At 39.4% G+C, this 14,780-nt stretch overlaps 1 protein-coding gene across 3 annotated transcripts in view; it reads right to left on the reverse strand.

Annotated features, from left to right (window-relative positions):
- The window catches only part of pbx4 (pre-B-cell leukemia transcription factor 4), a 39,417-nt gene that overhangs the window by 18,667 nt on the left and 5,970 nt on the right, over window positions 1–14,780 (reverse strand). For all 3 annotated transcript variants that reach the window (XM_059559477.1, XM_059559467.1, XM_059559485.1), the window contains one exon: window positions 12,061–12,134. In XM_059559477.1, coding sequence (XP_059415460.1) covers window positions 12,061–12,134 — 74 coding nt within the window. The remainder of the gene's footprint in view (window positions 1–12,060; window positions 12,135–14,780) is intronic.

A 14,780-nucleotide genomic window follows, 5' to 3' on the forward strand; every position in this document is an offset into this window, starting at 1 on the left:
ATAACACTTGTCATCCTGTTAACTTTTGTAATATCAGTGTGACTGACAATCACCATCATGACACCATCATCCTCCAGGAGGTGACACAAACATCAGCGAGCACAGACGATGACTTCTGTGAGATTGTGCGGTATTGGTAAATAAAATCATTTGACTGAAATCAGTAAAAACAAAAACAAAACAAAAAACCTTAACATCTTCATTTTGTTAGGCACTCTGTTCATTTAAATTCCTGAGCCTGACTGAAACATATTCCTGAAAGTTTTACAGAAATACTTCCTGAAATCACAACATATGCATATTTAATGAGCACTGGTCGTTCCTGTTGTGAATTCTAAGGAAACGCAGAGCTTTTCGTGCACATTAAAGGTAAGTCCTTAAGAAGACCTGCAGCTGTGTTGGCTTCATAAAAACTAGAAACAGAGCCCAAAAAAAGCCCTAACTTCAGACACAGAATCAGTGTCCTGCTCACGCTGCTGGTAAAGCTACAAGGGTTAATAACAGTTGCCAAAATCACTTAAGCAACTTAGGCAGGGAATGACCAAAGAAAACGCTGACAACATTGCAGAGAATGCGTCAGCCAGCGCATGTGGCGCGAATCGTGTCTCATGAGGAACTAGGAGAGAAGGGCTTCTTGAGCAAGTGCCAGGGTGGTATAAAGCTGCAAAATCCACCAGTACGTTCCTGTTGTAAGCAGCTCAGGTAAAACGGCGTCAGCGGGGCCTATTTCGTGGCACGCACACATGGGCCCGTCCACGCCCTGAGAGGAGCGGCCATTGGTCAGCGTCAACAGAGGAGGATACGATTAGGGTGTGAATAGCGCTCCTACCTTAGGCAAACATGCCGTCTGTTCCGACTTGTCATTTATCAGCTCTTAATTAACTCAACTAGCATTTCATCGAGCAGAGCGGCACACAACAGACTTCGCTCGACACGCAGAGACCGGTCAAACAAGACCACGCAGGTGAGAACACACTCCACCAGCTCGGTGCGGTCAGGTGAAACAGAGGGCCGAGGACAAAAGAAGTCTCCGCAGATGACTTCAGTCTGGGAGGAAGAGGAGGAAGAAGGCTGTTGCCGTGGCGATACGTCCTACCGACACGCCCTCCTCTCGCCCGCTCCCCGGCTCATCAGCGCAGCTGCCTCCTGTGCTAATTAGCACCGCCTCTTAAGGAGCTCCTAAAGACCTTGTGAAAAATGAACGCTCATTTGAGAGGTCGTTAATTTGCACTGTTATGCAAATTAGGTGGCAATTAAGCAATAGATCAGAGGAGCGGCTCCCATTTATAATGAGTGAACGAGAATTATGACAGAGGCAAACAGGGCCAGGGAGAGTCGAGGCAGGATGCAATGAGGGGGAGTGTAAACTAACCTTAGCCCACTGCAGCTCAGAGAGAGAGAGAGAGAGAGAGAGAGAGAGAGAGAGAGAGAGAGAGAGAGAGAGACTGCATTGTGCCATGTGTACAGGTGAATGTTCAAGCACAGCATGTTCAAGTAAGAAGACGAGACAGCCACAGCTGCAGAGCTGAAGCTTTTACTGCATCGCCTTGTGCTCTTCATGCAATCGTAAAACTACATTTTGTGTGTTATTTTTGGCCTTTTTTATTATTTATAGGAGAGTAAAGAGAGTACAGGAAATGTTGGAAGGAAAGGAGGAGGATCAGGAATAGGTGATGACGATAGCCAGGCTGACACTGCTCAATGTTGGCCCATGAAATGCCCATGCAAAAGTTGTCATCCCATTTACAGGATTTTGTGGTTGGTTGCCAGGATGTTGCTGTGCAGATGTTAAGGGGTTCTGGGGCCAGTTGCTTAAACATAGCCTTTATATTATGATGATGTCTTAAAATCTACGATGACCAACTAGCAGTTAGCCAACGGGTAATCAATTTTATTTTTGGGATTCAACTTAGACTAATCTACATTTCTATGAAAACAAGTTTTAAAATTTATGACCAGTCTTAAAGGAGAGAGAAAAAGACCAACCTGTAAGACTGGTCTAAACCTTTTATGCAACTTAGGGTTGTGCAAATAGACGACAGTATTGTGCATCGACGATAGTCAATGATATCACTGGGCTGATGCCTTTGACGATAGCAAAAGGATTATTATTATTAACCTAGTATTATTATCTAATTGATATAATGGGACTTATTTGTACTATATTTCTTTTTCCGCGTTTTTACAGTGTTGCGTGTTATAACCAATCACACACAATTATGCTGAGCTTATGAATGCAGTGGCCAATCAGAGGAGCTCAGATGAGTCATCAGTTTTGTTGTCCAGTGCGTGTGCTCACTGACTAAATTCTGCTCACTCACAAATACGCTCATCATAAACAACAAAAACGGGAGTGTTTTTTAAAGTACATATACTCATACTAGACTGAACCAGTGATGTAAATGTTCTTTGCTCGTTTTCTGTAGCTGCCGTATGAATAACTGAGGAAATGTAAAAATTTAAATGAGTAACTTTAAATGTTTCTATTAAACTGTTATCATGGTAAATACAGATTCAGTCATACAAAAATATTTAATAACGTCCATATGCTACTTGAATAAAAATATACAATGTGTAGTTAAAACATTACACTTGGCTGCTTTTAGCCGTACCCTGGAGTTGGTTCATTCTCCGGCCATGAATCAAAGTAAATAAATAATCTAATGAATTAGCATAATAATATTGTGTATCCGTGGTCTCACAGGCTGACAACAGGACGATATGACTATTGCAACTAACAAAAATGCAGCCGGCCCCTGAGCATGTTGTTTAAGTACTTGCAAAGGTATTTAAGCCGGTGCTTACTGGCCCAAGGCTAATGAGCCCATGTCCCAGTCTTAAATGATAGTCAGGACCTTGAATATGGTCTCTTTGACAATTCATTTTTGATCAAATAACTGCAGCCTCTGAGAATGTAAACATTCTTTTAAAATATTAAAATCCCAAATCACTTTTTTATCCACCCTTTTTAAAGAAATCACACCTCTTGCCAGCTCAGATTCAAGTCTGTAATGCAACTGATTCAGGATGCGTTACTCACTGAAGGTTTATACTTGGGGTAAGAGGGTTTATTAAAATCCCTAACCCTACATTTAAGCCATAGCAACCACCACCACTAACTAGCCATGTGTCCATCCTAACCTACATTATAGAGAGTTTGCATTAACACCTTTGCGTGAGACAAACAGATTATTGTAGCTTAACAAAAGGCCAATGCCTCAATCCAAATGGCATGCGTAGAAACTCGAAACTCCCTCCCTCAAGAGAAGCTTAAAGTGAGAGGAGCTCGGAGCAAACTGACAGATCACCCCTGCTCCAATCCCCTCGCCAGAGCTCTAGATTAGTCACAGACTGCAGTGAGGACCTCCACACAGGGATGGAAGGCTCCCATCAATTGTAATCAATCCTTAATTAGTCTGGATTAGGTGTTGGGCTCTGACTCTCTCACGCCCCAACAAAGCCATGCCAGCTAATGTAATCCAGCTGAGGCCACATTTACATATCTTTAATTAAAGAGACATGGGTTTCTTTCAAACACTGTTCTCCAGACCAGCAGACTGAGGGACATCTCCATGAGTTTTGACACTCACCATAGCTAAACAGAGTTTCTTCTTTCGAGTAGAGCTGAAACAACTAATCGATTTAATCGATTAAAATCGATTATTAAAATAGTTGACAATTTAGTCATCGATTAGTTGCTAAACAACTTTTATTTGCTGTAAGCGGCTCATTTTGTGCATATTTTAAATCTGCGGTGACCAAAGTGTTATGAGCCACCGCAGGTTTTATTCAGCCAGTACAGCAGGAGAAGTAGCGAATAGCCAATAGCTGGCCTCGTTTTATGTCACGTGCTTCCCAAACTGCGTCTGCAGCATTCAGCGAGAAGGTGGAGAGACAGACGGCAGTGGAGTAAGCTTGAGAAAGAAAAAGAAAAAAGCGGAAGATAAAACTAATCGAACAAAGTCATCCAAAGTGTGGGAGTACTTTACTTTGAGCCTTCAAAAATGAAGAGTAACCTGTAAACTGCACTACTGAACTGTTTAACTGTTTAAGACTTTTATTTGTGCAGATTCTCCAGTACAATGTTGTTTGCAAATGTTTAGTCGTAAAGGTAATAACATTGCTTTTTGACAGTTAACATTTAAAGATTTACAAACATTTAAAGATTTACAAACATGTTCTGTGATCAGTTTGTCGTTTACCAGTTCATAATTCAGTCTTGCAGCCTAACTATGACTGAATGAGAGAGGTAAATGTATTTGAATTTTTTTTTTTAAGTATTCACTGCTCTTTATCACACAGCAGGTTTTTTGTGTGTCAATTTTTTTTTTCTGGACAACCTTCTGATGGATTTTACTTTAAAATGTGAGTTCCATTCAGGTTTCATGCCATTGGCACTTTATTCAAAGGATTGTTTACAATTTCACAGCATAAGCTATAAAGCTGTTTCCCAGGTATAAGTTGTGTGTTTACAGGAAAAAAAATAATAAAATGCAATGTACTGCAAATTTATTCTGTTTTATTCTTATTCTTCGTGAAAATATTTTCGGAAAGATTCCTTAATAAGCTTTGTTCGGGATGTTAAACTACTTTAGGAGCCCTAAGGACTGCCATGGTGAAAACATAATTTGAAATCTCCTTGTGAAATTTGCTAGAGTATGGGTCAGTGTTTTGATTGCAGAAGAGTTTGACAAAGAATTACTAACACATAATAAAACAAAACTCCAGGTATATTTTTGATGAGGATATGACCATGCAAAATGGTTAAAATCTCTAAAAAGTCTATGTTGAATTAAAAAAATGGGTAAAACTAAAATATAAGTACATAAAGATTAATCGATTAACCGTAAAAATAACCGACAGATTAATCGATTACCAAAATAATCGTTAGTTGCAGCCCTACTTTCGAGTACTTGATCCTATTCTGTAGACACAAAATGAGGGTGTTCAAGAGAGTGAAAACCACATTCTACTCAAATAAACTCTGCTCCTAAAAGACTACACAAAATTTTAAAACGTAACGTTCTACAGTTTATTTACTAACTATTTTAGGCCATTTCATGGTTTCAATCATCATACAGAAACCAGCAACAACCACCCCTTCCTCTTCTCACCAAAGACATGCGATGCAGCGCTGAGCAATCTCTCGCTGTTGGTGCTTGTTATTTTTTCTCAGACAGTTTTATATGCTTCCACACTGCCGACATGTTTGCTGCATTAGTGTGCGCCTCTACTTGATCACGTCACATCATAGTTTGGTACAGTTTATTCTGTCTTTTCACTATCTATTATTGAATAATTTTGGTTGCCAAACATTCAGTGCATCCCAACTGAAGATAACATACAACATTCAAAACGCATGAAGTTACGGGATTTAAAATGGTTACAGATGAAAATGAATATTTAGAGGAAATATTCAGTCTATAGCAACGGTTCTCAACTGGGGGACTCAACAAAAAGGGCATTAAAATAAGCCACAAAAGATGTGTGTGTGTGTGTGCTCTTGTTTTTGTGACATATAAGGACACAACTTTGTATAATGACATGGGTATGACACAGGTATTACAAGGAGAGGGTGACTTATGAGGACATAACCCATGTACGCATTTTTCAAAACTCTTATAAATCATACAGAATGAGTTTTTTTGAGAAATCAAAAATGCACAAAGTTTCCTGTGAGGGTTAGGGTTAGGTGTAGGGTTATAGAATATACAGTTTCTACAGTATAAAAACCATTACGCCTATGGGATGTCCCCACTTTTCACAAAAACAAAGTGGCATTTTTCTTAGTCATCACAGCCTTGGTTACGTCAGCAGAAAAGCTGCTGCAAGCACATGCAAGGCATAAATTTATTTCATTTTGATGAAATGAGCGCATCACATGTTGATGAATTGTGCACAATAGGACCAGGCACCATCATTTAGTAAATAGGGCCAATTGAGAATTCACGTCATCTTCAAATTGCATTTTCCAATAAATTAGGCGATTAGCACAGAGGAAGTACTTGGCCTGTCAACTCAAAGGGTCTGGGTGTTTTTTTAAACGTTTCCTTGCATTCAAGAACGCACCATGCAATTTTGCTTTGTCCAGTGCTGAGAAAAAAGCTTGATTCCTCAAGGAACAACGTAATGAGAGGAAAGACACTCGGCCCACACAGCATTAGGACGAAGTCCGCCACCATTCTGGACCTTGTGATGGGGGGGAAGGGGGGCGCCTGTCAGGGCCAGGGGTCTGTGTGATATTAGCCGTCTGCCAATCCGGCGGGGGGAATGGACACAGAGTAATTACTGCTGCTCTTACTGCCTCATCAATCTCTCTCTATCGCGGTCTCTCTCTCTCTTCCCTCTCCCCCCTTCACACTCTATCTTTCTCACTTCTGGAACAGAGAAGAGAAAAAACACATTGAGTGACAGAGCACCACACAAGAAACGCCAAATGAAATAGGTCCACTACCGAATGATGATATTCGGGAGGCTGCTTTTACACATTAGGTTGCTGTATGCATGTTAAAAATGCATTTTTGCTGTTTATTCTGAGGCCAGGTTGAATGCATTAGTCACGCTGCACAAACGTTTGGTCTGTTTGAGTACCTATTGAGGCTGGGTTCATCTCTATTGCAGTTTATTCAAGTTGTAAAAAGTCTCACACTCCACTGGCTCCTTCACTCGCAGGCCTGCAGGCCCTGCCTCGTAAAACGAGTCTGAGATTTCCAACAACTCATAAAATTTTACAAGAGAGTTCAAATTAAGGTCTTTCAAAAATGAATGATAATTAAAAAGCCTTAATTAGGTCTTTGTCCAACCTGACGTCAAACCAGAGCCAGGCAGGTCATACAGGTTGGTTATAAACAAGGATTTGAGATCATTTATTTTTTACTGAACCACATAGGCTTGATGTGGAACAACATTTATCTACATGGAAACTCTCTAGAATTTTTACACGACGTGCAGGCGATGGCTGACATTTTACAATACTTGGAAAGCCATTTATTGGTGGTAAACTGTTTGAGCACTTTAAATGATTTGCTTCTTAAACTTGGAGGAGAATTTAGCGATATCGAGCCATTCTGAACAAACCATAGCCATAGCCAACTTTATATTGTATGAATGGTCAGCTGGATTTTAACTTTTTCTCACGACCACTCTTGTGTTCTTGCTAATAATGAAAAATGACTAGTACTACTAGAGACTACACATGAATATTTAGTGGAAACAGGAAATATACTGGAAATGCAAGAAAACACATAGACATACACTGGACATTTTGTTCTTTTAAAGGGGTCATCGGATGCCCATTTTCCACAAGTTGATAGTCTTTTAGGGTCTGAATGAAAAGTCTGTAACATACTTTGGTTAAAATTTCTCAATGGTAGTGTAAAAAACACCCATTTTAAACTGTCAAAATCAGCTGTGTTTGCAGCACACAGTTTTAGTCCGTGTTTCTTTAAATGCTAATGAGCTCTGCTGACCCCGCCCCTTTCTTCCGTGGGGTGACGAGCAGACTGTAAACTTCAGCCGTGGATCTGGCTAACTAGCACATATTAGTAAAGGCTCTTATACCCTTATACTCACTACTTCTGTAGATGAAGCTGGATCACGAATGATTTGACGCATTCCTTTCAAAAACTTTAAGTAACTTTAATCTTTTGCATCTTCAGCAGCTCAGATGTTGGGAGTAAATTACATGTAAATGCTATGTTCATTATTACATCAACAACAAAACACCTCAATCACGTAATCTGAGACATTCTTGTCTTCCCCTGCACTGAAGTCGACACAATGGTGGACAGCTCTCAGCTCACTCAGGGCAGGTCTAAGGTAAGTTGGCCTTGTCGATCAACTATTGTGGGAGGGGCCTGTGCAGAACTACATTATTCTGACAGGAACCTCAGAACAGCCTGATTTGAGAAAGGGGATAAAAAAAAATTTAAAAACAAAAACACACACTGCATGGATTTTTCATCATTATAGGATGGATGTGTACACACACATTTATGTTCAAACAACAACAAAAGTTAATTTTGCATCCGATGACCCTTTTAAGGCTTATTCAACATAATTTAAGAACCATTAACCAAAGGAAACATAAAAAAATAAAATTTATATTTAATTCATGCAGCACTGAGTTTATTTGAGGCCATGGTGTTCTCAGCCCTACCAAATCATTTATTTGTTTCTTGGATTTTAATTGCAGAAATGCACTATGAGTAAAGTTGATCTGGCCGGTTCTTCTGGTAGGTACTCTTCAAATATCACATGACTTCGCTATTTTCAGCTATTAGCAGCAAGGGAGTTAACATCAATAGAAGAGCCAACAAAGTAACCAGAATACCTCCTGAAACACAAATTCAGGATTCAAGACTTTAAGCTCTCTGAACAGAATGGGACATTTCTGTTCCATCTGTACCATAAACACAGGTGTAGGGCACAAAAGGAAGTACAGTTGGTACCCTGCTTTTACGGTAATAAAATACATTTTTCTTTTCCGAGAAGAACTGAACATGCAGTTTTCATGACTGAGAGCTGACATATTTGTTCCTTTAAAAAAAAAAAAAACAGTTTTATATAAAAAATAAAAATAAAAAAATTCTAAAAATCCACAGCACATAAATTACACAACTTCACCGTTATACATGTGATCTGAGTTCACTAGCTAAATTAAAAAATGTTAAATAAATAAATTATATATATATATATATATATATCAAACCAAACGTTTCTCGTTTTAAACTGTTCCACTATAATTTGCGACTTAACAGTTCAAATCGCAGATTTCCACTGCAGTCAAACTGCATTTTAACCCAAAACATTGATGGCGGGAAAAAAAAAAGTTTATGTCCATGTTTCTCATCAACTAGCTATAATAATATTGGCTGAGCTTCATTTACAATTCAAAAACCTGTAAAAACAGAAAGTACAAAAGCAGGTGACCTCGGCTATGAGAACAAAAGTCCGGGTGCTGAAAAGGGTGAGAATCAACTTGCTGCGAAAGTTTTAAGTCGACGGGGGAGGGTCAAGACTGAAGAGACAATTGGCTTGGAAACCTCATCTCTCTCTTAATTTGTTTCTAAGGAGATTAATTATCAAATCTTACATATAACGTGCATGACGTTTATGTTAAACAGATGGGGAAATGCGAGGGGGGGTGGTTAGTGTGACTTGCATTTGAGCAGAACATTTCCTTAACAATGAAAAACAATCTTCCCAACTGCAGCAGCACTCCGAGGAATTCAATGCACCTCCCCCACTCTTCCCCTAACCCTCCCCTTCACCTCCATTACCATATCAAAGCCCCGAGTTCAGAGCAAGACTTCTCTTTCAAGAATGGAAGCAAGGCATCAGGAGGGAGGAGGAGGAGGAGAGGACAAGACCACAGCGGCAGGGAAAGGCCTGAGCTCCAGCTCGCTTTTATCCCTGCTGTTCGGTGCAGGAGAGAGAGAGAGTGAGACAGAGGCAGACACACCGAGACTGTGGAAAACAGATGTAAAGACTACTGATCAGCACTACAATCATGTGCAGTAGAGGAAGCTGCCTTCTTTAATTCACATTCCAGAGACTGGAGATAAAAGCAGCAGGGAGTCTTGGAGAGAGCCAGTACAGGTATATATATATATATATATATGGAGCTGGGAAGGAGGTGGGGGCCGTGCTAATCACAATGATGGACACCACCCAGTGTTGCCAGACGTACGATAATTATCATATTTGTATGATAATTCTGAACTCTGTATGATGCACGATAAATAATTTAAAAAATCCCAATAATGTAAGATAATTTCAGAATTTTGAGACACTTGAAATGATGGTGATTGTAATCATAGGGCTAATATACTCATACATGAAATCGGCTCATTACAGACACTCATGCGTACCTCAGAGTGTGTTAAGAATACAGGAGGGTGCCATGCTTTTTAAGCCAACAAGCACTATGTTGCAGTCCATGATGACAAGAACCCCCTCAACATCTGGCAACACGAAGATTTCCAATGACGGCGACTCAGAGGTGGAGTTAACACTGTCGCACCACAACAGATAAAGTCTGTCTGCATTGCACATGACAAAGCAATTGTTAAAAATCATTTGAATTCTGTGTCAGTGTGTCATAAATAGAAAGAGGCATCAGTTTACTGTCGAGGATGTGTTCTTTACATTTGATTTGTTTATGATCATTTTCTTCAAATACGATAATTTTGAGCTTCTGGAATGATACTTGGCAACACTGACATCATCCACCCCACAACTCCACTCAGAGAAGAGAAGAGGCCTGTTCAGACAAAGTCCAACCAGATTTTCAAGCAAGACAATACATCTCTAAAGACTCCAGGGAACAGGATTGTGAAATGTTGTACTGTGACAAGCCATTGTTTTTATTCAAATGCTAGTCTGACTTTTTAAATGTTTAAATCTCACCAACAATAAAAAATAAAAATAGTCCACAATACATAGTACGGGTAAAAATTATAGATTTTTTTTAATGCCAAAAATCATTAGGATATTAAGTAAAAACCATGTTCCATGAAAATATTTTGTAAGTTTCCTACCATAAATATAACAAAACGTAATTTTTCATTAGTAATATGCATATTTCCATATATTTTTTATTAATAATATTGTTAAGAACTTCATTTTGACAACTTTTAAGGTGATTTTCTCAATATTTAGAATTTTTTGCCTCCTCACCAGATTCCAGATTTTCAAATCTCAGCCAAATAAATTTAAAAGAAAATTAAAATCGCCCTTATGACTGTTTATGTGGTCCATGGTTACACACACATATATCTATATCTATATCTATATAAATAAAGATAGATTATAATAATAAAAATAATATCACATTTGTAGAAATTACTTGTTAAATTAAATAAAATCTAACTATGTATTATACATTTTATATAAACATAATCTAAAAATGTATATAATAAAATATATTGGGATTTAGAAAACCCAAATACTATTTATTGCAAATACAAAGAATTTTATTTTTGGTGCAAAAAATGCATTTTGTCACAATGAATTTCCCATAAACAGGCCTTAACAGCGAAACCGCGTCTCAGACCAGACAGTAATGGCCTCGCTCCTGTCATCTAGTAAATCAGCTCATTTACGCCGAAGTCTTCAGGGTAAAACACGGATTGTAGATTAAGTTTGGCGATAACCGAAGTGATGCATGGAAAAATTCTGACCATTAACTTCGCCTGTCTGCACTGCCGACAACACCTTCCATTTAGTGCTGCATTTCTCCCCGGCCCTTTCTCCACTGGCAGGCTAAATGTGAAAATCAAAGTGAATGACATTAGGTAAATAAGACAGCAGGTTGCCTTGGCAACAGGGACAACCCCCGATACCCATTCCTCTAGCCTACCCTTTACTTGCATCCAATTATAGGAAAGTAAGACTGGGTTATTGACAGATTGCCACAAACAGACTGCTGCACATCATTTTTGCACTGTAATTCCACATAAGCATGCTTGTTACAGAAGCTGAGATGGATTCAAGCTGCAGGATATGACAGGAAAGAAACGAGAGAAACCATGGCACAAAGACAACGCCAACACCTCCATAAATATTTAATCATTTGTCAGCCTCTCGTTTGACGGGAGAAAGCTGCAGATCTGCCAGAGAACTGACCACTGTGGATCTCTGAGTTAAGATGCGGGAGCCGTTACCGGTTTGGACCGGGATGGTTTGCGTGGATGGGGTTCACAATGAGAAACGTAACCTCTAAAGCATTGAGACCAAAGCAAATACACTTGTTGCCCATTCAAAGCTTTGACATGAATTCAAGTGAGATTTCACACTATGCAAACACTGAATCCATTGCTATGACACTTAATGATTGCAGTGGGCGATACAATAAGACACCTGGAAAGCCTAGAGGTATGTTAAAAAAAGGAACACAATAAATTTAGCCTGATGATTATTAAACATCTGTCTCTGCATCTGGTCAATGCAGAATCAATACAGAGTAATGAAAAAGATCTACTCGCAATGTGGGAGTGCGGCTTGAAGACGCAAACCTGCACAGAAGTTCTGCATTGGCAGAGTAAGCATACGACTTACCAGTTTTTTCTTTGATCTCGCATAAAACGCTGAACAGAGCCGGCTTCATCCTGTGGCAGTTCAGTGCGTGTTTTCTGTAAGAGAGAAAAGGAACGTGTTAGAGAGACTCTGATTATATTCCATCTCAAACAGTCAACATATCGAACGCTATTTGGCCATTTTAAGTTTATTGGCATCTGTCACAAACACTGTGCCCAATTAACAAAGTGCACTTTTGTCAGTTTACAAATCTACCATTAGCCGCATCGATAAGAAATACACATGTAGAGGGAAATTCAAAACCACTGATAGAGCCATTTATTTACTTACTTTGCATACGTGCTATTTTAGTGCCCCAAAGATTAAATAAATTATTAAAATCAGAAAAAGCACAAATGCTCCCACCAAATATGTGATCCGAATGCAATTTCCAAAGTGCAATTCCCCATTTTGTGAGCCAGTTCTGAAGGATGCTGCATACTACCACAATCTGGCATACTTTACCACATCGCTTTAAATTGTAGAAAGTAGGGCTTTCTTCTGCCAATGTCTGAATATATGACCAGCTATAATGCTGATCTACATCATTTGATTAATTACTGCTGCCACAATCAACAGAAAACATACGCAAATGCCTCTTTTACACAAAATCCATTTACTGCTTGCATTCAGTGCCTGAGGTTTTTGAATCAGACCCAAAATGTTTTTACATTTTTGTGAAAAATAAGGACTCATCTCATTTACCATGCTTAAATTGTATTATATATGTCATCAATTCTGCTCTCTAGTAGGGATTGGTGATATATCGTATGCGATTGTCACGCGCATTTCGTCAGTAAAGCTGGTTCCCTGATTAGCGGTAAATCACCATCACCTTTCAAATGGAGCGGCATTTAATAGACAGAGCCATAGATCACTGACAAGCTACGCAATATCGTGTTCATTATCGAAGGCGATAATGAATGCGATATAATACATATTTATATACTCACTGACAATCTACGCAAATTCACGTTCATTATCGAAGGTGATAATGAACACGATATTGCGTAGCTTGTCAGTGATCTACGGCTCTGTCTATTAAATGCCGCTCCATTTAAAAGCAGGTGATGGCGATGTACCGCTTATCAGGGAACCAGCATTACTGACGATATGCGAGTGACAATAGCATGCGATATATCGCCCATCCTTACTCTCTCGAGTCTAGACCTTCATTTCAAAATAATCATATGTCCTCCTTTTCCATGTCCTGGCCAGGATTACTAAAGTGTCTAAAACAGGGGTCCCCAACCCTGTTCCTGGCGATCGACTGTCCTGCAAAGTTTGGCTCCAACCCTAATCAAACACACCTGCCATTAATTTTTAAGTGAGCCTGAAGACCTTAATTAGTTGCTTCAGGTGTGTTTGATTAGGATTGGAGCTAAACTTTACAGGACAGTCGATCGATTGCCAGGAGCAGGGTTGGGCACCCCTGGTCTAAAATGTCCAGATTTTGGCTTTGCTTTCCTACTTTCTAAAAGTAATGACTGAAACGTAGTTTAACCAATAGCGTGCAGGTGTTGTACATAATAGACTATTCATGGTTTCTGAGGTGAGATCTACAGAGACCAGCCGAAAGCAAAGCAACGCAAATATACTTACATATAATGTATACAGACTACAGAGCATGTCAATAGGAAAACGAAGACAAAACCTGGCCATTTTAGAAATCCCAGCCAGGACAGGCCCAGGAAAAAGAGGACATATGGTCACCCTATTTTTAGAGAATAATTCATGATAGATTCTTCAAAGTCTCAATTTAAAGCATGCGTCGTTTGGCTGCCAAACAAACCAAAGGATTTATGGTTATTGAAGACATACCAACAACCTCTATCATTGTTTCCTGAATATGATTGCAATCAAAGGTGCAAACATCTCCAGAATCAATCAAGATGTAATGGACACACTAAGACTCGAGTCTTTTAAAAAGCTCAGTGTCTGTAGATTGAGAAGATACAGCAGCAGTCTCAGCTCACTCCAGCTAAATGAGTAATTGACACATGGTGCTAATTTGTCTTTCGGGAAAAGCATTCCACCCTTTAATGGTATTATCCAGCCCTTTTTACACCCAGAACGTGCTTAATTTATTGAGCAGGTCTGGGGAATATCAAAACAAGTAAGGACCCTCTGTCTCGCAGAGGAAACATTCTTCTCAAAGCCAGAATCATATGTGCTAAATCCAATCATCGATCATTTCAAGGCAGTCTCCCATCAGCAAACTTTATTTCCAGGCTCGGTGAGCTCTGATGCATGGGAAGCTTATTTACGCACAGCCAGATTTCAGCGCTACTGTATTAGAGAGCAGATGAAGCATGCTTTCCAGGAGCACTGTTAACCCTTAACAAATGCCAATAATCGAGGTGTATTCGTTAAAGCTGTTCAACTCGCAGCTGGGATTAACATGCCATCTGAGCATGAAACTGATCATGTGACACAGCCACTTTTAAAAGATTTTTAGCATCAAAAAATGTGTTGCATTTTGCGGAAATTCTGTGTTACAAATCTCTGCACTAGCCTGAATAATCTTTTACAAAAAAGTCCTGAACTAAACACCACAAAACTCGCCGCCTAATATTGCAGTTGGCTACAGCTAAACAAAGTTAGAATGTTTCCCTTTTGCTCCGAGGCAAACAGATAACGTGGGAAATCCCCAAAAAAGATTGTTTTTGGTGGATGAGGCCTTAAGCTGATGACACACAGTG

The sequence above is a fragment of the Carassius carassius genome, chromosome 1 (assembly GCF_963082965.1).
Source record: "Carassius carassius chromosome 1, fCarCar2.1, whole genome shotgun sequence".
Classification (NCBI taxonomy): domain Eukaryota; kingdom Metazoa; phylum Chordata; class Actinopteri; order Cypriniformes; family Cyprinidae; genus Carassius; species Carassius carassius.